General features: G+C 45.9%; 1 protein-coding gene across 3 annotated transcripts in view; it reads right to left on the reverse strand.

Moving 5' to 3' along the window:
* Positions 1–24,442, reverse strand: part of BRPF3 (bromodomain and PHD finger containing 3) — a 1,617,494-nt gene that overhangs the window by 996,964 nt on the left and 596,088 nt on the right. For all 3 annotated transcript variants that reach the window (XM_044076533.1, XM_044076534.1, XM_044076535.1), the window contains one exon: positions 19,831–20,143. In XM_044076533.1, the coding sequence (XP_043932468.1) occupies positions 19,831–20,143 (313 nt within the window). The remainder of the gene's footprint in view (positions 1–19,830; positions 20,144–24,442) is intronic.

The following is a 24,442-nucleotide window of genomic DNA, read 5'->3' on the forward strand; positions in this document are numbered from 1 at the left end:
TCTAGGAGGCCTTAAATTTTTGGCTCCTCTAAGATACTGCTTTAGTAAAGGATGAAAAAAGATTGGTGGCTCTGTATTGTAATGAGCTGAAATGGCAGAGGCATGGATTTTGATTGATGAGAAAGATAAGCCTTTGTCAAGCATCTCTGTTAAGTATTGTAATATCCGAGGAATATGTGGTTCTGCTGTATTAGTTCCTTGTACTTGATTCCAAGCACAGAATCTCTTCCATTTGTCAGCATAAGATTTTCTAGTACTTGGCCTTCTGGCTTCCAAAATGACTTCCATCACAGCTTTACTGAGAGGTGTCGTTTGTATGATTACAGGATTAGCCATGCTGCCAGGTTCAGAGTCTGTAGTTGATTGTGCAGGAACTGATTGTTTTGCTGGGACAGTAGTTGTGGTTTTTGAGGCAAGGTCCAAGCTGGGTAATGAGACAAGTTCCTTAGGATTGGGTACCAGAATTGGCAGGGCCAGTCTGGGGCAATTAATATCATCTTTGGCTTCTCTTGTCTGACTTTTAGGAGGACCTTGGGTAGAAGAGGCAGAGGAGGAAAGGCGTAAACTGATAGGTTTTTCCAACTGAAGGATAGGGCGTCCACTTTCCATGCTTGTCTGTGATAAGTCCTTGTGCAGAATCTTTTCAGTTGATAATTTTGAGGAGAGGCAAATACATCTATGTCTGGGCTCCCCCATCTCTCTGTTATCATGCTGAAGACTTGTGGATTTAGTTTCCACTCGTGAGGATCCATAAGGTTTCTGCTTAAATCATCTGCCAGAGTGTTTTGCTTTCCTGGCAGGAATTGAGCTTGAAGATGTATTTGTCAGGTCAAAGCTGTGTTCCACAGTGCCATGGCTAACCTGCAAAGGGGGTATGAGTGTGTGCCCCCTTGCTTGTTTATATACCACATGAATGTGGTGTTGTCCGTCTTTACCAGTAGTTGTCCTGGATGAAGTAAGTCCTTGAAAGCTGTTAGGGCATTTTGAACAGCTAGCATCTCTTTCTTGTTGAAATGTAGATGTATTTGATTTGGTGCCCATATGTCCTGAATGCATCTTCCTGCCATGTGGGACACCCAGGCATAATCTGATGGGTCTGTTGTTAAGGTTTGGCTGGCAGGGGGTAGAGTGAAGGGCCGTCCCATGTTTTGGTGACAGGCCTTTTCCCACCATAGAAACTCCTGTTGCAGGCAGGGAATGAGAGGAAGAAGAAGTTATGTACTCACCATAATGTTCGATGTATGTAGTCCATCTCGCCTCGCATTCTTACCCGTGGGTTCGGAGCCGAATATCTGCTCCGACTCGGCCAAACTTTTCTAGCTCGAAGTCTTCTATTGGCTGGGCTAAGAAGGTATCCCATGCTGCACTGCTCCATATCCCCAGATCTAGTTTGCTGCGAACACCACACTCATACCCCATGCATAACAACATCCAAGTAAAGAGGAATAAACTAAAGGTGAAGGGAGCTCTAAAAACCAGACCTAACCTCCAGATCCTCCAGGAAGGGGGAAGATGGGAGGGTAAGAAAGAATGTGAGGCGAGATGGACTACATACATCGAACGTTATGGTGAGTACATAACTTCTTGATGTTATGTAGTCCAATCTCGCCTACATTCTTACCCGTGAGACAGCGTCCCCAGCACCTACATCCTGGGAGGCTCAGAGGAAGATACTCCTGAGTACTGTGGAACCAAAGGAAGACCTGCCCCTAGATACCACGTCCAGCTTGTAATGAGTAACAAAGGTGTGAGGAGATGCCCAGGTAGCTGCAGCACAAATATCATCCAAAGACAATCTGGCCTGAAAGGCTGTAGATGTAGATACAGCCAGAGTAGAGTGAACCTTGACTGGAAATGATAGGTCTTTACCCCCTGAGGAATAAGTGAAAGAGATGCAATTTGATATCCATCTGGATAGGGTGATTTTGGAGACAGGGGACCCAATTCTGTTTTCTGAAAAGGAGACAAACAGCTGATCAGATTTTTGGAGATCTTTGGTTCTGTGCAGATAGAAACGTAACGGTCTTGTGTACATCCAATTGATGAAATTTAAATTCTATCTTGTTTGAAAAATGGGGAAAAAACACTGGTAACTCAATAGATTGATTAAGATTAGATATGGACGCCACTTTAGGAAGAAAAGAAGGGTTTGGTCTAAGAGAAACCCTGTCCTTATGAAAGATCAAGTATGGAGGTTTGATAGAAAGAGCTTGAATTTCTGAAACGCGTCTGGCTGATGTGATGGCTATTAAAAAGGCAGTTTTCCAGGTCAAGAATTTTAAGTCACAGGTAGCTGCACGATCAAAGGGTGGTGAAGTAAGGGCTTGCAGAACAAAATTTAGATCCCAGGGCATGATCGGTTCTGAGACAGGACGGAGTAACAAGAGTGCCCTTCAGGAAAGCCTTACAGAGTCTGTGAGCCATCAGACTAGGCTCATTAGCAACATGAAAATTAGAAATCGCTGCCAACTGAACTTCAATGGTAGCGGACGCTGAGCCCTGCTAGAAAAGCATAGACAAAAACTCCAAGACAGAAGCAGTTGGGGCCGTGTAAGGGTCAATTCCTTGGGTATGAGCCCATATAGAAAACCTCTTCCATTTGCTGGAATAAATCTTCCTAGTAGAGGGCTTATGAGAGGAAGATAAAATATGAACTACGTCAGGTGAAAAGTGATGAAGCCTAACTAACGACGGAAGTGGAGTAGCCAGACTGTCAACCGGAGGGTCCGCAGAGAGGGGTGGAACTGTCCCGACATGTGTGTCAGTAAGTCTGGTTGTGGGTCCAGAGTCCAAGGTGTGTCCACAATGTAGGGATGGAGAAATGGGAACCAGACTTGACGAGGCCAGTGTGGAGCAATTAGAATCATTCTGCTTCCCAAGGATTGCGCTTTCTGAATCACTTTTGATAGCAAGGGAAACGGAGGGAAAGCATAAAGCAGACCGGAGGGCCAATCATGGACTAGAGCGTCCCTGGGTGACTCCCCCTGTGGGGGGGGGTCAGCGTGAAGTAGCTGCTGCATTTGGCATTGAGGGGGCTGGCAAAAAGGTCGCAGCAAGGCTGACCCCATCTTTTCAAGATTCGTTCTGCGACTGGATGATTCAGGGACCACTCGTAAGGCATCAGAATAGCTCTGCTTAGCCTGTCTACTATCACACTGGACTTCCCTGGAATGTGTGTTGCCACCAGAAACCCTTGGGAAGATACTGCCCATTGCCACACTTGCATGGCCTCTCTGCACAGGGGGTATGATCTGGTTCCTCCCTACTTGTTCAGATACCACACCACTGACATATTGTCCGAGTGTATTGCAATAGTCCTGAGAGGTAGAAAGCTATGAAGTGCCTGCAACGCAAGTAGCACCGCTCTCATCTCTAGGACGTTGATATGCAGATGTATCTCGTGATCTTGCCACGTGCCTTGGACTGTCCTTCCGAGATAATGCCCCCCCACCCCATCTGGGAGGCGTCCGTGGTCACTGTGGCAACCGGGGGTGGTGGAAAGTACAGTTTTGTACCTACCATAAATGTAGATGTTCGAGTGCTAATACAGCTGCAGTCATAACAGATGGGTTCTCCTGCCGTCAGGCCAAATTCCAAAGTCTAGGTCTGGCGTCGGTTGTCGTCGCTTCTTCCCTGACGTCAGTGCGCCAGGGGTATAAAAGAACCAGCCGACGCCATTTTCTTCAGTTTTTCTTGCCCCAGATGTCAGGTGCCCCCAGAAGGAAGGCAATACATAAATTTGTGTAATAAAGCAATGCAATATAATCAAAATACAGTAGTTGCAAGCAAATACACCATAAAAGAATACCCCAATCAGGTTGTATGAGGAGGTGTTAGCCAATAGGCCTGTCCCAAGAGGGAAGGAGGGAGGAAACCTGGACTGCAGCTGTATTAGCACTCGAACATCTACATTTATGGTAGGTACAAAACTGTACTATGTTCATCATGCATACAGCTGCAGTCATAACAGATGGGTAGAATCCCAAAGCTAAGAAAGGGGTGGTAGGCACTAGGTGGAACTAGGAGGAGCCAGAATGCCCTGCAAGACTGCAGTGGCAAAGCCTGCTCTAGTTTTGGAGTATAATGGTAGGTGGTAGTGCTTGGAGAAGGTATGCACATAACTCCAAGTGGCTGCTTCCAAAATATCTTTGGTAGGAACTCCTCTGAGGAAAGCTGCAGAGGTAGCTGTGGCCCTTGTGGAGTGAGATCTGATGCCTGCAGGTACAGTTTTACCATGAAAAGAGTAACAAAAGCGTATGAAGTGGGCTATCCATTTTGAGATTGTCTGTTTGGAAATTGGCTTACCTTGAGTTCCTATAGCATAGGACACAAAGAGCTGTTCCGATTTTCTGAAAGGCTTTGTTCTGTCCAAATAATAATGCAGCTGTCTGTGGATGTCCAAGGGATGTAGTAGTCTCTCCCCTTTGTTTTGAAGATTAGGGTAAAAGGTAGGTAAGTGTATAGCCTGATTCAAAGCTACCCTGGATATCACCTTTGGCATAAAGGACGGGAGGGTTCGTAAGGAAACTCTGTCCTGATGGAAGATGATAAAAGGCTGCACAGCCATGAGGGCTTGCCGTTCCAATACCCTACGAGCTGAGGTGATAGCCAGAAGGAAAGCTGTTTTCTAGGACAAATATTGCAAGTCTGTTGAGGCAGCTGGCTCAAAAGGAGGCAAGGTCAGCTTTTCTAGAATGAAATTGAGATCCCAAGCAGGTATTGGTTGTTTCCTTGGGGGTTTTATATTCTTAGCCCCTCTGAGGAACTGTCTTAAGAGGGGGTGAGAGAATAAAGGTGGATCAGTGTTGTATTCTGCAGAAATGGCTGAGGCATGGATTTTGATGGAGGAGAATGAAAGTCCACTGCTTAGCAGCTCAGCTAGATACTGTAATATTTGAGGTAAATTCAGTTTTCCAGGATTCTGGCCCTTTTTCTCATTCCAGGCACAAAACCGTTTCCATTTTGCGGAGTAAGCTTTTCTAGTAGAAGGCCTTCTGGCCTCCAAAATGACATCCTGCACCTCCTTGGAGAGTACGGTCTGTTGTGATGTTAAGGAATCTTCCATGCGGCCAGATTGAGTGTTTTCAGCTGACTGTGAAGAGTTTTGAAGCTGTGCTGAGTCAGAAGAAGAGGCATTAGAGGTAGGGTCCATGGAGGGGAATGAGTCAGGCTCCTCAGGAGTGGGTACCAGTGCTGTCTTGGCCAGTCTGGAGCAATGAGAATCATCTTTGGTCTGTCTGCTCTGGTTTTTAATAGAACTTTGGGCAGCAGAGGAAGAGGTGGAAAGGCATTGTTGTCCAACTGAAAGAGAGCGCGTCCACTCTCCAGGCCTGTGGATGAAAAGTCCTTGAGCAGAATTTTGTCAATTGGTGATTTTTGTGGGAGGCAAAGAGATCTATGTCTGGCCTTCCCCATGCTTGAATTATCTCTGTAAAAACTTGAGGATGCAACTTCCATTCGTGTGGATCTGTCATATTTCTGCTTAGGTTGTCTGCCAGCGTGTTTTCCTTGCCTGGCAAGTACTGTGCTTGAAGTTCGATTTGTAATTCCAGAGCCATGTTCCAAAGTGACATGGCCAGCCTGCACAGGGGGTATGAATGGGTTCCTCCCTGTTTGTTTATGTACCACATTACTGTGGTGTTGTCTGTCCTTATCAATAGTTGACCTGGATGCAGAAGGTCTTTGAAAGCTATAATAGCATTTATTACTGCTAGCATTTCCTTTTGATTGATGTGAAGGTGCTTTTCTTTTTGGGACCATTTGCCCTGAATGCACCGATCTGTCATGTCGCCCAGCGTAGTCCGAGCGTCTGTTGTGATGACTTGATTTGCTTGAGGCTTGCAGAATGGGAGACCTGTGTTTGTTTGGCATGCTTGAGCCCACCACAGAAATTCCTTTTGAAGACATGGAATTAGTGGTATTATTGTTTCCAGATTGTGGCTGTGTTGAGACCATAGGTTTTTCAGGTACCACTGAAGTTTCCTCATATGCAGCTTTACACATGGGATTAGTAGAATGCAAGATGCCATGAATCCCAGAGCCTGCAGGATTTTCCTTGCAGTCAGCCTGGTGAAATTTGCTAGTGTTCTGAAGTATTGAGTTAGTTGCCCCTGCTTCTCTGGCGTGAGGTAGACCATCTGGGTGTTTGTGTCCAAGTTGGCACCCAGGAAAATTATTTTCTGAGAGGGTATTAGCCTTGATTTCTTTTTGTTGACTGTGTATCCCAGAGAATTCAACAACATTATTACAAAAGCCAGATGTTTCAGAAGTATGTGCTTGCTGTCCGCTTGGATCAGGCAGTCTTCCAAATATGGGTATATTTGTATCCCTTGAAGTCTGCAGTAGGCAATTACTGATGCCAGGCATTTTGTGAATACTCTGGGCGCAGTAGATAAGCCAAAGGGTAATGCAGAGAATTGATAATGGGTTGAACCTGCAAGAAATCTGAGGTATCTTCTGCAATTTTGTCTGATTGGGACATGCAGGTATGCCTCCTTGAGGTCCAATGTTAGCAGCCAAGACTCCTTGCCCAGCATGGGAAGAAGCTGCTGTAATGTGAGCATCTTGAATTTTGGTGCAGTAAAATGTGTTTAGGATGGATAGGTCCAAAATAGGTCTCCAATCTTTTCCCTTCCTTGGTACCAGGAATAGTCTGGAATAAAAACCTTGACCTTGTTTGTGAGTGGGTACCTCTTGAATAGCTTTCATGTCCATGAGATCTGAAATTTGTCTTTGTGCCTCTGCCCTTTGATTGTGTGGCAGGTTTGGCATGCCTCTCATTTTTGGAAGGGTGTGAAAATGGAATCTGTAGCCTCTGTTTATAATGTCCAGGATCCATTTGTCTTTTGTGACAATATGCCAATTTTTTGAAAATAATGCCAGTTTTCCGCCTAAGGGTGCTGCCATTTGAGCCTTGCTTGGCATGCAAAGGGGAAAGTCATTGGGCTTGCTTTCTGAATGGCTGCAAACTATCCTCACCACCTCTTTTTGTAGGAGCTTGCCATTGTCTGCCTCTAAACGATCCTTGAGATTGCCCTCTGCCCCTCGGGCGCCTGTATCTACCTCTTTGGGGTCTGTCCGCAGCTGGAAAGGACCTATTTTTGGAAGGCCAATTTCTACTGAAACGTGGAGGTTGTACCTGTAGAAAATCTTTCACTGTTTGCATTGATTTAACCTTTTCCTCCATTTTCTTTAATACCTCCTCAGCTTTAACACCAAATAATACTTTCTTTTGTAGAGGGGCATCTAGTAATTTAGCTTTGACATGATCTGGTAAGGTTTGCTCCTTGAGCCAGGCATGTCTACGTATGACTGATCCTGTAACAGCAGCTCTACATGAGGCCTCTAGAGCATCAAAACCACATTGCAAGGTATGTTTACCCACTTGTTCTGCACTATGCATCAAATCCTGCAACTCCGTCAAGTCTGGTTGTTCAGGTTGTGACATTTTACTTCTCAACTGTGATAACAGAAACTGTTGGTACTTTAGCATATGGAACTGGCAGTTTAATGCAAGGTTTCCCCAAATGAGTAATCCTCTGGGGGGGAGACAGAGGGAATGGACTCCTCAGCATCAGAATCTTCAAAAGGGGAGTAAGAATGTTCCTGTTCATCAGAGTGCTCTGAAATAATGGAGGCCTGGCCAGAGGAAGGGGATTCTTCCTCCACTCTGGGCCTTTTGTCTGGGGGGGGGGGTTGAGAACCCCTGATAAGAGAAATCAAATCCTCAGCCATTTTAAGCATCTGTTTTTTAGGCATGGGGCCTGGGAGAAGGGCCCTGTGGAGCTTCTCTCTTAGGATGCATGGCTGCTTTAGACTTAGTGAAAGCCTTGATAGAAAAAGAAGAGGAAGGACTGAAGACATCTTGAGAGGAGGCAGACCTGTCTACATTTTGAGATTCACCACCAAGAGTGGCTTCGGTATCTGTAGTTGGGGTGTGGGCCGAGGAGCCTGCGACCTCGGGCACAGAAGACACCACCAATGAAGTGTCGTCGGTAGGCAGGGGCTGCGTAGGTGCCTCGCTGAGAACTGGACCACCTGTAGTCGGCTTTGGCGTGGTATCGGTAGAGGCCGCGGACCTCGTGTGTTGGTCCTTATCTTTGCGTTTTTTAGACAAAACTGGAGTCGGAGTATCCGATGACATAATATAGTTAAATTTTTTGCCAAAATAGTGCTGGGCGAACTCCGCCCGACGCTTAATGGTGCGTTTGTTGAAAGTAGCACAAAAACGACAGACCGAGATGTCGTGGTCTGGGCCTAAGCAAGAAATGCAGAGGTAATGAAAATCCTTATGCGGTATTTGCTTCCCACAAGAAATACATTTATTAACTTTGTCTGACATCGGTCTGAGGCAATAAAAGTTTCCCCAACGGGGTACTTAGCTTTCAAGAAGACTTCGGTTGCAAAATTTTCGTAATTTCAGGAGCTGGCCAACCGGCACTTGCGAACTGCTTCTGCTTCGGGCACCGCGCGGCAAGAAAGACTGAAGAAAATGGCGTTGGCTGGTTCTTTTATACCCCTGGCGCACTGACGCCAGGGAAGAAGCAACGACAACCGACGCCGGACCTATCCTTTGGAATTCGGCCGACCGAGGACCCGCCTGACGGCAGGAGAACCCATCTGTTATGACTGCAGCTGTATGCACGATGAACATCGAAGGGTTTTCCCCTGTCCAGATTGTTGGTGCAAAGCCACCAACTGAGATCCTGTTTGCATCTGTCCGTGAGCAAAATAGGGTGGGAAAGTGGAAGTCTCTGGAGAGACCATTGAGCAAAGAGGAGCCATTGAAGGAGCCTCATGTGCAATCTCGCTAGAGGGACTAACATAATTGTTGCTGCCATAGTCCCCAGGAGTTGGAGAACCCATCTTGCCTTCGCTTTCCTCAGGGGTAGCAGGACGTGCACCTGTTGCTGTAATACTCTGATTCTTTCCTGCGGTAGAAAGGCTCGCATTTGAACGGTGTCTAGCTCTGCACCTATAAAAATGACACGCTGTGAGGGCAACAAGGCAGATTTTTCCCAGTTCAGTGTTATGCCCAACTGTTGACAGAGTGATGGTAGCGTCCCTGGTTTGGATTAGTAGATGCCTGGTGGGGGCGGTGAGGAACCAGTCATCCAGATACGGAAACACTTGGAATCCTTGCCGTCTCAAGTGAGCTGTCACCACCGCCATACACTTGGTGAACACCCTGGGGGCTGTGGTGAGACCAAAGGGCAGGGCTCGAAACTGAAAATGACTGGCTCCCAGCCGGAAGGGTAGGTGACTCCTGGATGCCCTGTCCATTTTGATATGGTAGTAAGCATCCTTGAGGTCGATGGCGCACATCCATACTTCTTTTCCCAACAATGGGAGAACCGACTGTAGTGTGACCATACGGAACTTGGACTTTTGTACATAGTTCTTCAGTTGGCTGAGATCTAATATGGGTCTCAGGTCCCCCGTTCTTTTCGGCACCAAAAAGAATCTTGAGTAAGTCCCTAATTCGATCTGGTCTGAGGGGATATGCTGGATGACTCCTTTTCCTAGCAGCTTTGAAACCTCTGAAGCTGCGTGATCCCTCTGACTGGGTGAAATGTCTGGGATTTTTCTGACTGGAGGGGGATCTGACGAAAAGGGGATGACATAACCTCCGGAAATTATTCGTAATACCCATCGGTCCTGGGTGATGCTTTGCCAGGCTTCCGGGTATAACGATATTCGACCCCCGACTGGCTCCGGAAACGCACAGTCGGGCATCCCATCAGGAAGGACGGTAGGGAGAGCCGCGAAAGGAATCATGGTCTCCCGAACTGCGGGGGGCCCCCTCTGCCTCTAGGGCGGCGTCCCCCTGAATAACCTTCCCCTCCTCTGCCTCTGGAGGGGGGCTCACCTTGTGCACCGGGAGAAAACCTCTGTGATTTTTTGAACCACATCTTCCCACCCCTCTGGGCCTTGGGGTAAGGCCTAGAGGGAAGGGAAAAATGGACCCCTACAGCAGACAGAGTCTTTCCCTCTTGCTCGCACCTGGTGAGGGTGTCTTTCACCTTGGTTCCGAACAAAGAAGAACCATCAAAGGGGGCGTCACTGAAAGAAGACTTGAAGGCCTCCACGAAATGACAAAGGCGCATCAAGGCTTGCCTCCTAAGGGCGACTCCTGAGCTTGCTGCCCTACTCGCTCCCTCGGCTGCATATGAAATGAGCCGCATGGAGGAGTTAACGATGGAATTGAGGGTAGACACCTGGGCATTAACCGTCTGGGCTACCGCCTCAGGAACGTTACCCGTGAAAGTATCTCCTAACTCCTTGAGGAGATCTCTCTGGAGCCGAGTAAAATGAGGCAGGTAGTTCAGCGACTGTAAGGTAAAGGTTGCTGACGAGAGGGTACGCTTCCCGTACCGGTCCATGGTCCTAGACTCCTTGTTAGGAGGACAGACGGAGGAAGAAGTCTCGGCTAATTCCTTCTGAGTGGCCGCCGCCACCACCATGGCATCCACAGGGACTCCTTTGGACAAAAACTCCTTACCCAGGGGAGCAGACAGAAATTTATTGGGTCTCCTGGGTACGGGTTCCACAGAATCAGGGTTCTCCCATACCCTCCGACAAATTAAATCCAGGAGCTCGAAGGGTGGGGACACCCAGGACGCGGAGGGCTGAGCACCAAAGGCCTTCAGGAAGACAGACTCCTCCTCGGAGGGGGCTTTGGACGGCCAGTCACCTCTTTGTTTCAATATCTCCAGGATGTCGGAGAAAGAAACATCGTCAGAGGATGACTTGGGGGACCCCTCCGATTCCTCGAGGTCAGTATCTGAGGTGAGAGACTCATCCTGGGAGTCTATGTGCTTCCTCTTGCACGTTTTCTTTCTAGGGGGCTCCTCAGGCAAAAACTCTGAGGGGCCCACAGAAACTTGGTGACCACTCGTGGGGGTATCCCTAGGCCTGGGGCTCTGCTGTCTACAGATAGGTGGTGATCAGAGGCTCTCACCGGAGTGGTGGGGGACAGAATGACTGACCCGCATGATGTGGCTGAAGATCTGGCCAGCGCACTCCGCATGGCCTCAAAGGCTACTCCCCCCCCCCCCCAAGTCCGAGGACCGGCCAGCCTCTGAGACCATGACAGGAGTCGGGGGTTCCCCGAGCCGAGGCACCGAGCGGGAGACTAGGAACCGAAAGGTGTCCCGAGGTGTCCCCCTCTGGCCCGACTAAAGAATCCCGAGTCCCGAACCCTGTGGATGGCGCCGACAGGGTCGGAGCTGATGTCGGCACCAATAAGCCTGGAGGGGCCATCGGAACCGACCTAGGAACATCACATGGAGCGGAGCATTCCGGCTCCGAAGACAGAGATGTGCTCGGAGGAATAATCGAAGAAGGTACCGGGACGGGCTCCGGAGCCGACTGGGACAGAGCCGAGAACAATTTAGCCAAAACCGGTGACTGAAGGAGCCTCTGCACCACCCTATCAACATCCACATCTGAAAGTGTCCTGGAGGATTTGGAGGACAAGGAGGGAGATCGGGACCTCCTTTCAGGTGACACTGGTCTAGTACTGGGTGATCGACTCCGAAGAGGTTCCAATATAATTGGAGCCAATGCCAGTTCCATCAATACCGACACTTCCTGCGGCCCCCGAGGACAGTGGAGCCGAGGAGATCGAAGCTAGTTTCATTGCTTTCTCCGGTGGCTTCGAGGAGACTGAAGGAGCCAGAGATCTCTTTTTTTGATTTTGTGGATTTTGATTTTGAACTGGAAGCAGAATCCATGGCCTCTTCGAATGAGGGTTTCAAGAGTCCCTTCAGAATTAAATTCTTTCTTTCTTGGAGCACCCCGGGACTAAAAGCATGGCAGAAGCTGCAGGACTCCTGCAGGTGGATTGCTCCCAGACAATAAACGCATACTGAATTTCCATCGGTGATGGACATCTTGTAACCACACTTAGAGCACTTTTTAAAACCCGAAGGTTTGTGCTCCTTGGAATCTTTGGACATCTTGAAAATTAATCACAAATACCAATACAACGAGCAAGTCACTGCCTGACTGGAAAAACAACTACAGTCACACAAAAACACCACACTAAGCGCGGGAACAAATTTTTCCACAAACAACAGCACACAACAATCCTCAGAAGGGACACACACTAAGACGACTAGGGCTAAAAACCTCTAACTAAAACAGTTTTAGACCAAACTCGCATACAGAACAAGGAAGACAGACACTAAAACCTCTAATTCAAATGGTTTTAGATAAAAAACAAACACAGGGACAAGTAAGGGGACGGACTAGGTCCTCTAACTGAAACGGGCCTAGCCCGTTGGAACAGCTAGTGGGATACCACAAAAATCGGGCGGCACAGTGGTGCAGTGGTTAACATTGTCACCTCACAGCAAGAGGTTCTCTGGTTCGATTCTCGGCTGGGTTGCCTTCTGTGTGGAGTTTGCATGTTCTCCCTGTGTTCGCGTGGGTTTTCTCCGGGTACTCCGGTTTCCTCCCACATTCCAAAGACATGCATCTGGAGCATTTCTCCCCGGGCCTCCGCTGAAAACAGGCTCTGTGGAACCTAGTCGGACATTCCCGGTCAACAAATGATAAATAAATAAATAAAAATAAATTATACCCAAAAAACAATAAATAGAAATAGCTATTAAAATAGCTTTTGTTTGTAACAAATTCTCTCAAGAAGAAGAAAAAAGGTACTTAGCCACAGCCAAGAGCAAGACCACGTCTGAGCTACACGAGCGGCAAACGAGATCTGGGGATATGGAGCAGTGCAGCATTGGTTACCTTCTTAGCCCAGCCAATAGAAGACTTTGAGCTAGAAAAGTTTGGCCGAGTCCCACGGGTAAGAATGTAGGCGAGATTGGACTACATAACATTCATTGTTTCCAGACTGTGTGAATGTTGACTCCATAAACTTTTTAGGTACCACTGAAGTTTCCTCATATGCAGTCTTGCATATGGAATTAGTAGGATGCAGGATGCCATGAAGCCCAGAGCCTGCAGAATTTGTCTTGCAGAAGACTGGGTTTTTGTTGCCATCAGTTTGAAGTAAGTAGTCAGTCGTCTTTGTTTGTCTGGCGTGAGGTAAGCCATCTGGGCAGTTGTATTCAAGCTTGCACCCAGGAATGTTATCTTTTGAGATGGTACCAGTTGTGATTTCTATTTGTTTATTCTGTACCCTAGGCATGTTAGAAGCCTTTTCACAAATGCCAGGTGTCGTAGAAGAGTGTCCTTGTTCTCTGCTTTGAATGAGACAGTCGTCCAAGTAAGGAAATATTTGAATACTTCTTGGTCTGCAAAAAGCAATTACTGGTGCCAGGCACTTTGTAAAGACCCTGGGCACAGTAGATAAGCCAAAGGGCAGTGCAGAGAATTGGTAATGCATTAAGCCAGCCTTGAATCTGAGGTATCCTCTGCACGACTGTCTTATTGGGACATGCAGGTATGCCTCTTTTAGGTCTAAAGTCACCAGCCAAGCATTCTTGCCCAGCATGGGCAGAAGTTGCTGCAAAGTGAGCATTTTGAATTTTGGAATGTCCAGGTATGTGTTCAAGATCGATAAATCCAGTATTGGCCGCCAGGCCTTGTCCTTTCTGGGTACCAGGAACAGTCATGAGTAAAAACCCTGTCCTTTTTCCTGTTCTGGAACTGTCTGAATGGCCCCCATATCCATGAGGGACAAAACCTGTTTCTGTGCCTCTGCTCATTGATTTTTTTGGCAGATCTGGCCAACCATTTGTCATTGGCAGAGAGTGGAAATGGAATCTGTATCCCTGTGATACGATGTTTAGTACCCACTTGTCCTGGGTTATTAACTGCCAATTTTGAGCAAAAAGTGCTAATTTTCCCCCTATGGGTGCTGCCAAAAGATAAGTGCTTGGTGTAGGCAGAGGGAAGTCATTGGGATTGCTTTCTGTCGGTTTGAGCTTTATCTCCTCCAGATATGGAGGTGGATGCGCCCCATTGCTTTGACCTGCATGAGTCTTGAGCCTGGTACCTGGAACCCTTAGGGCATCTGAATTTGCCCCTTTGAGCTCTGACACAAGAAAGGACCAATTTTTTGTAGGCCAGTGTCTACTGAATCTTGGTGGCTGCACTTGTAAGAAATCTTTAACAGTTTGCATAGACTTAGCTTTTGTCTTCCATTTTCTTTAAAACCTCTTCTGCCTTAATACCAAACAGAATCATGCTGTAAAGGTGCATCTAGGAATTTAGCTTTAACATGATCAGGCAAATTTTGTTCCTTTAACCAGGCATGTCTCCTAATCACAGATCCAGTAACTGCGGCCCTGCAGGAGGCCTCTAAAGAATCAAAACCGCATTGCAAAGTATACTTTCCAACTTGTTCACCTGCATGCAATAATTCCTCCAATTCTTTATTTTCTGCACATTCTGAAATCAACATAATTTTCTGTTTCAGCCATCCCATAACATGTTGTTGGTACTTAAGCATATGAAATTGACAATTTAAGGCCCTGATTGCCAAGGTTGCAGATGTATAAACCTTTTTTCCCCATCTGTCCAGTGCCCTGGAATCTCTGTCAGAGGGGGTAGGGTTTTTTGCTGTTGACTCCTTAACTCCCTTTGGACCCTGTGAAATAGTTTCAGGATCAGCAACAGGGTTTCTAAATAAAACTTTATGTGAGTCGGGGACTCTGTAATACCTGTCAGGCTTACTGGGAGCCGGAGGTAAAGAGTCAGGGCTCAAGCTTGACTCCGAAAACACATCATCCACAATGTCTAAAACAGGGGGAATGGCTAAAGGCTTGTGCTGAGGGAGAAGGAGGAAATTCCTGAGCCTCTTTTTAGATTCTGAGAAGTCTTGACTCTCCCAGTGAGTATGCTCCCTCAAAGTATGCAAGGTTTCTCCAAATGAATAATCCTCAGGAGGAGATGCAGATGGAATAGACTCCTCAACATCAGAATCCTCATATGGAGGTACAGAAAATTCCTGATCAGAAGAGGAATCAGAAGAAATAGAAACCTGATCTGAAGATTCATAATCAGTGTCTTGCCAAGGCCTCTTATCTGGAGGGGGATGGTTACTCTTGATCAAGGTAATAAGGTCTTCAGCCATTTTGATCATCTGTTTTTTTAGGCATAGAGGCCTGTGCACGTGGCTCATGCATCTTTTTTAGGTTTAGAAGTTGCTTTTGTCTTTGGTTTTGCAGCTGTAGTCGGTTTGATGTACAAATGTTTAGGTCTGAATACACCCTCAGAAGCCGGTGCCTGCTCAGCGGCACCGGACCCATCCAAGGGAGATGCATCCGTCGGGTCCAATACCTTGAGTATTTTGTGGCATGCCGGACTCCACATGGGTGTTGGTAGAGGCCTGCGACTCGAAGGTACTGAGTATCAGGGTCTGCGAAGGCGCCTCACTGAGTACCGGCGACTGGCTTAGGAGAAACTTCGTTGTCAGTTTTGGATCTTGACTGCCTTTCTCTGTCCTTTTCTTTGCGTTTTTTTATGTACTCTGGTAGTCGGACTGCTATCCGACGACATTTCTGGGTAGTTAAATTTGTTTCCAAAATACTTAGATGTAAAAATATACCGACGCTTAATTGTGCGTTGGTTAAATCTAGCACAAAACCGACAGCCAGGCAAGTTGTGATCAGGGCCTAGGCAAGGAATACAGTATAAATGGAAATCCTTATGAGGTATTTGCTTCCCACAAGTAATACAATTATTAACTTTTTCTGACATCGGTAAAAGGCAAGAAAAAAAGTTTCCCCAACAGGGTACTTAGCTTTAGTGAAGACTTTGGTAGTGAAACTCTAACATGAATATTTCAGTAGTCGGCCAACCGGCACTTGCGAAATGCTTCTGCTTCGGGCACTGCGCGGCAAGAAAGACTGAAGAAAATGGCGTCGGCTGCATGTTTTATACCCCTGACGTCCTGACGTCATGGAAGAGAAGACAGCAACCGACGCAGGACCCAAGACTTTGGAATTCAGGCCGACTGAAGGCAACCTGCCAACAGATTACCCAAATGTAATGACTGCAACAGTGAAACACGAAGAACATTTGCATGGCCCTCTATCTTTTTGGACTGAGAGTAACCCTGAGCCTCCCAACCAAAGGACACTCTAATTTTGTGCAGAGCCCCTCCAAAAGATAGGTCCTCAGGTGGAGAGGCTGAGGCAAGAGTGTTGGCTTATGACACTGTGGGAAGTTGGTCCACATATGCCAATTCATCTTCATCTGAGTCGAAGGAATCTCAACGACTCTTGCTAAAAGAAAGAGGGATCTTTCACCTCAGAAGGATCTGGGGCAGGTTCCTCATAACGGCCTAGCTGCCTGGACCTCATAAGATCCATGAGGTCTTCAGCTAACCTGACTAGGTCCTGGAGGTGGGGCCAAGATCCAAACTGCTTAGGCCAGGGCAAGCCAACAGCAGCCTTCTTTGATTTTGCCTTGGGGCTAAGTCTGGGTGTGCCATTAGTTGGGACTGGTGCTTGCAACCTGCACCTTGTCTGCTGAAATCTACTCTTGGAGAGCAGTGTGGGGGATACTGCCCACCCCCCAGAAGTCTACATGCTGCAGTAAGATGCTGGTGCGTGCCTAGTGGCTATTAACTCATCTGATGCCCTACTGAACTCAGCCCAGTCAGACATCAACAGAAATGATGACATGGTGGCCTCCCTAGGTGTTTCACCAGAGGTCTTTTCAATGTTCTCAGTCGTTTCCCAGTGGGGTACTTATCATTCGATACACTATCTCTGGCCTCAGGCTGACCAATACACTGATGATGCCAGTTGCTTCAGGCTCTGATAAGAAACAACTGAGAAAATGATCCCAAATGAACACCCTTTATTCCCTGATTTCCTGTCATCAGACAGGAGGGTGTCTGCTGAGCCTGGAAAAACAGACTCTGGCATTTGGGCCAACTAAGCTATTCCATGGCAGAAAATCCCAGATTCTACTACTGCAGTACTGAAGCATGATAAACCGCAATAGTTTCCTGGCTTGGAGCTGCAGAATATCTAAAAAGGACTGTATTGCTTGGAAAGACAGTATCACTGCTGGCTTCCAAAGGGCAACAATGTTTGCAGAAGTAGAAAAATCACATGCCAGACAAAGGGGAAGACAAAGTGCCCCATTTTTTTTTTTTTACTTTACCAAAGCCACTAACAGAACATTCGTCTTGAGAAAGAGGGATGGATATCCCTTGTGGTGGTTTATTTATGTACTTATGTGTTTAAGTCTGTTAATTAGGTAGGTGAACTGGTCAAAAAAGGATTTCCAGTAACCCACAAATGATTACAGCAGCTCACTGGCAGTAGTGCAATATAAAATCTATAGTAAAAACTTAGAATGAGAATAAATATAAGAAAAATGCACAAAGTTGCAGTAGGAATCATGCATTAAAAACATTTAAGTTACCTTGCAGTAAAAGCAAGCACATATTAAATACACTGTGAAAAACAAACAGGAAGTTAGATTTCCTTTTCTAGTGTGTTAATAAACAGTAAGTGCAACAGAATATGTGAATGTTAACTGCAGTCAATGAAGCATTACAGTGTGCTTGTTTCTGTAACTGAAATCGGAGTTGCTTTTGAAAGTGGGTAAGACTATTTCCCTAAAATCAATAGGCAGTGAATTCTAAGTGGCAGGGCTACTTTGAAAAAGGTGTCCTCACTTACAGAGGGATGAAAAAAAGGAAATCAAAAAGTTACACCTACATTTGCCTACTGTGTAACTAGGAGCAAGTCACTTAACCAGACAGTGCTCCTGGGTCACCCCTGAAAAGGGACACGTGTCCAGTGGGCTTACCTGGTTAAGAAATGCATTAAAAAAATTACTGGGGAGCTCTGACAAAGAGCATGGCTTTTTGGCTTCTAAGAGATCAGAAGAGTGGGACAGGAGTTTAAGTCTTTGAGGGGCAGCAGGATTCATATAGCATCTTACAGACCAATCAGCTCAAGACAAAGGAAGAAATTTGTGTCACTGGTAGTCATTTAGATCTCAGAACAATTTTACAATGATATTTCTGAGACTGGGAATAGTGAATAAATCTTGAAATTACTGTGTGTAAGGCATATTATTCCTGCCTACAAATAATTAAGGGCTACAGCAAGTCTTGATCCTGAGGTTAGGATACATGAGATCTTAAGATATTGCTTTTAGTTGGCTGAGAACCCTTTGAAACTGACTTAGTACCTGAGACTTAAAGGATAAGTGTTTGGTCTTGCATTATCTCTAGTTATCTTGTTCTTTTACTGAAAGAAGTACTACTCCAAGGGGATCTTTTACAGTGGGGACAGGGGTATTATTAAGCTTTACAGATGGGCCAAGAAGCATTATGTTGGTTTTCTGGATATTCATGGTGAGAACATTAGGAGAGTCAATTCCATAGTACGTTAAAGTCTGATTTTAACAGTTCTTGTAACAATAATAGTATTTTTATATGAGTTTGTTAGTACAATGTCATCTGTGTACAATATGACAAGTCAAACATGCAGACCTGTGAGAAGGTCGCTGATTAAAAAAAAAAAAGAGAGAGAGAGAGAGAGAAGAGGGCGGACCCTGGAGTACTTTCCCTTTAACAGAGGTTTTGATCACATGAAACAATAAAGGTCCAATTAGTTTTTGAACCAGCTGCAGACAAAGTCAGAGAAGCCAGTGTCTAAGATTAGAGAGAAAAGATGATTATGATTAACATTATCAAAGGCTTTTTTTTTAAATCAAGGACTGCACCATTGAACAGCCCTTGCTCCAAAATGGACACAGTCTGTTCTGTAAGTGAATAGACAATGGTTAGTATACTATAGGACCTTTGAGTTTCATAAAAGCCCTAAGGCATTGGTACTGAAAACTAAGACTTTCCTTTGAAACAGCACACAGTGCTCACAAGGCAATATGTGGTGTCTCTCAAAAAGACCGAACTCTTGGAAATACAAGGCTGTTAGACCACAGTCATGTGGACCTTGCCAATAATCACGCTCAGGGTCTACCAACCTTTTCAAGGAGGGCAAGGCCTGCATTGAAGGAGGGCAAAGCCTGTACAAATCCTTCTCAAATGGGCACACTTGGTGTGAACTTTTCTGGAGATGTCATTGATCTTGGAAAAATCTCTAAAATAAGAAAGAAAAAGGTCAAAGTCTTATACAATATCAAGTTTCCTAACAAAGAAGACCACAAAAGGGTCCTCATTGCTCTAGAAATGGTCTGTGCCACACCAGTGGACAGGCTACTACTCACACTGATGCACCAAAAAAGAACTAAAGATGGTGTGGGCTGTCCGTTCCCTACTAAGTGTCTTACTGATGCTTTCAGCATGGGGAGGAAAAAAGCTCCGCTATGGTGAAGTCTGGTAAGGCTGGATAAGCAAATGTCTGGTTGCAAATAATTACAAATCATTATACATGCTACTGAAGCAAGAGATCTGCAGTTAGCATCTGCAGGTACATCCATCCACTCCAAACAAGTCAACCAAGAGTGCAAGGAAGCCTGCCTCTCCAAATGAAGTAACTCATAAAAAAAAGTTAAACCAGACTGATTCTCTTTCTCCCAGCCAAGCAACTCACCTAAATAACACAACGTCTGCCCTTACTAAATGAAACAAATAGTAACGCTGGTGTCAATATCACCTCTGCGGAGGAAGCAGAGCAACTTATAGCACCCCAGTCTAGTCAGTGACTCTCTACAGGTTTCCTATCCCATTATGTAATTCATGAAGAATATTGCAAAGCCTGCCCCCCATGCAAATGCCTTATAAGGGATATGGGACTTCCACATGCACACGTATAAGCAGCCATTCAGCACATAGAAGGGATGGTGCAGTACAATGGCCAGCCATGACCATTGCTGCTAAATACTGCCCGAATGCTGTCAGCAGGCATGAGCACCAGGAGCACTCACCATCCTCCCAGGAGAAACGGTACAAGTCCTCTGTTTTCGGGGAGTCCGGCAGATGCATTCCTGTCTCAGTGTCGTACCCTGTCATTTCAGCCTGCCGCCGAGCATAGCGCAGTACTGCTCCTCCCAGGTCTCGAAGCCGCAAAGCAGCCCGGTGAAAGATAGTGTCCTTAGTGTTGTACTTCATACAGTTGCTAACGATAAGATTAAAATCATCTTCAAATTCATCCAGGTTACTGTACAAATGAGACTCTAACTTATTTCTCATGGTAGAGAAATCCATGGGACGAGAGATGAATTCCAGGTAGTCTGGAACCTGAAATATAAAATACAAACATCAGATAATAAACAGTCACAAGGAAAGGGAAACTTTAACAAGAGAAAAAAATGAATGCACAATACAAAGTAAACAAAATGCAGAGCTGAAAAAAAAGTACAGTTGTGTACACTTACCATAAATGTAGATGTTAGAGTATATTCACTGTTGCAGTCATCACACTTGGGTTATCTGCCTGCAGATAGCCCTCAGTCGGCCCGGATACCAGAGTCTTGGGATTTCTGTGTCGGATGCTGTCGCCTCTTCCATGACATCAGGTCGTCAGGGGTATAAAACATGCAGCAGACGGCATTACATCAGTTTTTCCTGCCCCAGATGTCAGGAGCCTCCAAAATAGGAAGCAATTACATGGTGTGAAACACCTCCAGTAAAAAGCAAATACCATAGCCATAAGATATGGCCAAAAGGAGGACAGGTAGAAAGCATAGAAGAGTCAGGGGGCTGGAGGGAGGGGGTAACCAGGACTGCAACAGTGAATACACTCAAACATCTACTTTTACAGTAAGTGTACACAACTGTACTATGTTCTTCGTGTTTCACTGTTGCAGTCATCACACTTGGGTTGATTCTCAAAGCTGAGGAAGGGTGGAGACAGTCAAGAAATAGCAGGCCTTGTAAGACTACTGTGGCAAATCCAGCTCTGGATTTAGAAAAGACAGGTAAGTGGTAATAATTGGTGAAGGTGTGTACAGAACTCCAGGTTGCAGCTTCCAGGATGTCCCTGGTAGGGACTCCCTCAAGAAATGCTGTAGAGGTTGAGGCAGCCCTAGTGGAATGAGTTCTGATCCCCTGTGGGGTAGGTTTTCCATGGTGCTTGTAGCAGAAATGGATGCAGTGTGCTATCCATTTGGAAATGGTTTGCTTTGAAATGGCCTTGCCCTCTGCCCCTGTAGCAAAGCTGACAAGTAGCTGGTCAGATTTTCTAAAAGGCTGTCCTATCAAGGTAGAAAGTACAGTTTTGTACCTACCATAAATGTAGATGTCCGAACTGGATAGCATCTGCAGTCATAACAACTGGGTTGTCCTGTCGTCAGGCAGCCCTTCAGTCGGCCGGATTCCAAAGTCCGGGTCCGGCTTCGGCTGATGTCGCACTTCACCCGACGTCATCTCTGTTGGTCTTCGGGTATAAAAGCATCAGCCGACACCATTTTCCTCAGTGTTTCTTGCCCCAGATGCCAGTAGCCCTCTTGAAGGCTAAAATTTGGATAGATGCCAATGTTTCCAAAAAGATAGAGGTAAACACAAAAATAAGCATGTATGTACATATATACAAACAAATACACCATAAAAGACTTCCCCCCCACCAGCTAGCTATTAGGAGGGTAAACACCCTAGGAGTACCACAGAGGGGAAGGAGGGAGGGTAATCCTGACTGCAGATGCTATCCAGTTCGGACATCTACATTTATGGTAGGTACAAAACTGTACTATGTCCTTCATGGATGCATCTGCAGTCATAACAACTGGGTAGAATACCATAGCCAACTAGGGGAGGAGGATAAAAGTAGATTATGGTGTTGTTAGGATCCCTTGCAGTACAGCAGTGGCAAACCCTGCTCGGGATCTGGAATATAGAGGCAAATTATAATGCTTGGCAAATGTATGCACGGAGGTCCAAGTAGCCGCCTCAATAATATCTTTGGTTGCCACTCCTCGTAAGAAGGCTGTGGTAGTGGCTGTTGCCCTTGTAGAATGAGGTCTTATGTTCTGTGGAATTGGTTTTCCATGGAAGGAGTAACAGAATCGTATGCAATTTCCTATCCATTTGGAGATTGTCTGTTTGGAAATAGCTTTTCCTTCCCTTCCTGTTGCATAGGCTACAAAAAGTTGGTCAGTCTTTCTGCTATTTTTTGTTCTGTCCAAGTAGTAGCGTAGCTGTCTATGTACATCCAAGGTATGCAGTATTCTTTCCCTCTGTTTTGTGGGTTGGGAAAGAAGGTAGGTAGGTGGATTGCCTGGTTTAAAGACACTCTGGATACCACCTTAGGCATAAATGTAGGATTAGTCCTCATGGACACTCTATCTTGGTGGAAGATTAGGAAGGGTTGCACTGCCATTAAGGCCTGTAGTTCTGAAACCCTCCTTGCTGAAGTAATTGCCAGTAGGAAAGCAGTTTTCCATGACAGGTGTTGTAGGTCTGCTGTTGCTGCTGGTTCAAAGGGTGATAGTGTCAACTTTTCTAGCACAAAGTTTAAGTCCCAAGATGGTAATGGTGGTTTCCTTGGAGGTTTTACATTCTTGATTCCTCTGAGGAACTGCCTGAGCAAAGGGTGCGAAAAAACAGGTGGATCAAAGCTGTATTCTGCTGAAATAGCTGATGCATGTATCTTGATGGAGGAGTAGGACAGGCCTGAATGAGGAAGTTCGGCCAGATACTCCAGAAATGTTAGGCATATCTATGTTTGACACATCTTTTCCTCTTTCCGTACTCCAAATGACAAACCTTTTCCATTTTCCAGCATAGTTCCTTCTTGTTGAAGGTCTGCGTGCTTCAAGAATAATGTCTTTAACTCTTTGGGAAAGTTCTGGATTAGCTGCTGCTATGTGATGTTCCATGCAGTCAGTTGCAACGTTTTTAGGTTTGGATGTATGATGCTGTAGTTGTTCTGAGTTAACATCAAAGGCATCAGGGGTATTGGCCACATATTGTTCGAGACATGCTCCTCAGCAGTGGGTACCAGTGTTGTCTTGGCCAGTTTGGAGCTATCAGGATTATCCTTGGACGTTCTTCCTTGATTTTTAGTAGTACTTTGTGTATCAAGGGAAGAGGTGGGAATGCATATGCTGTTAGGCCTTTCCAGCTGAAGGAGAGCGAATCCACTTTCCATGCTAGTGGGTGGAATGTCCTTGTGCAGAACTTTTGAGCTGGTGATTGAGAGGTGATGCGAATAGATCTATCTGAGGCATTCCCCATTTCTTTGAGATGGTCTTGAAGATGTCCGGGTGCAGCTTCCATTCGTGGGCAGTCGAAGTGGTTCTGCTTAATATGTCTGCTAGAGTATTTTCTTTTCCCGGTACAAATATTGCCTGTAACTGGATGTTGTAGCTGAGTGCCAGGGTCCACAGCTCCAAAGTCATTCTGCATAGGGGTATGAATGAGTGCCTCCCTGTTTGTTGATGTACCACATGACTGTGGTGTTGTCTGTCCTTATCATCAACTGGCCCTCTTGGAGAAATGGTTTGAACTTTTGGATTGCCAGTTTTACTGCCAGCATTTCTTTTAGGTTGATGTGCAGGTGAAGTTGATCCTGTGTCCACAATCCTTGCACGCATTTGTCCAGCATGTGGGCCCCCATCCTAGGTCTGAAGCGTCTGTTGTGATGGTCTGGCTTGCTTGACATCTGCGAAAGGGTAGGCCTGGGTTTGACTGACATGCCTGAGCCCACCATAGGAACTCCTGCTTTAAGCATGGAATTAGTGGGATTTCTGTTTCTAGGCTGTGTCTGTGTTGGGACCATAAATTCTTTAGGTACCACTGTAGTTTTCTCATATGTAGTCTGGCAAATGGGACCAAGATTATGCATGATGCCATGAAGCCCAAGGCCTGCAGTACTTTTCTTGCTGTTAACTTGTTCAGTTTTGTTAGTGCCAAGAAGTAAAGTGGGAGTTCTTTTTGATTTTCTGTAGTCAGGCTTGCCATTTGTTTTACTGTGTCCAATTCCGCTTCAAGAATGTCCTTGTTTGGGATGGTATCAGCCTTGACTTTTGTAAATTGACTGTGTATCCCAGTGCTTGTAGCAAGTAAATGACCCTTTGTAAATCTGTTGTCAGCTTGCTTTTGTTGTCCCCTTGTAGCAGGCAGTCGTCCAGGTATGGGTAAATTTGAATTCCTGTAGACTGCAATGGGCGATTACTGATGCCAGGCATTTTGTGAATACTCTGGGCAGTAGATAAGCCAAAGGGCAATGCTGAGAATTGATAGTGCTCTGATCCTGCAAGAAATCTGAGGTATCTTCTGCAGATTGGTCGAATGGGGACGTGCAGGTATGCCTCCTTGAGATCTAGAGTTACCAGCCAAGACTCCTTGCCCAGCATGGGAAGAAGTTGCTGTAGGGTCAGCATTTTGAATTTTGGGACAATGATGTATGTATTTAAGGTGGACAGGTCGAGAATTGGTCTCCAACTTTTTTCCTTTCTTGGAACTAGGAATAGTCTGGAGTAGAACCCCCTTCCTTGCTCTGCTGTTGGCACTCTTTCCACAGCTCTCATGTTTGCTAACTCCATTATCTGTTGTAATGCCTCTGTTTTTTGATTTGGAGGTAGATTTGGCATTCCTCTT

This window comes from Protopterus annectens, chromosome 7.part0, assembly GCF_019279795.1.
Source record: "Protopterus annectens isolate FY-2018-M chromosome 7.part0, PAN1.0, whole genome shotgun sequence".
Classification (NCBI taxonomy): Eukaryota; Metazoa; Chordata; order Ceratodontiformes; family Protopteridae; genus Protopterus; species Protopterus annectens.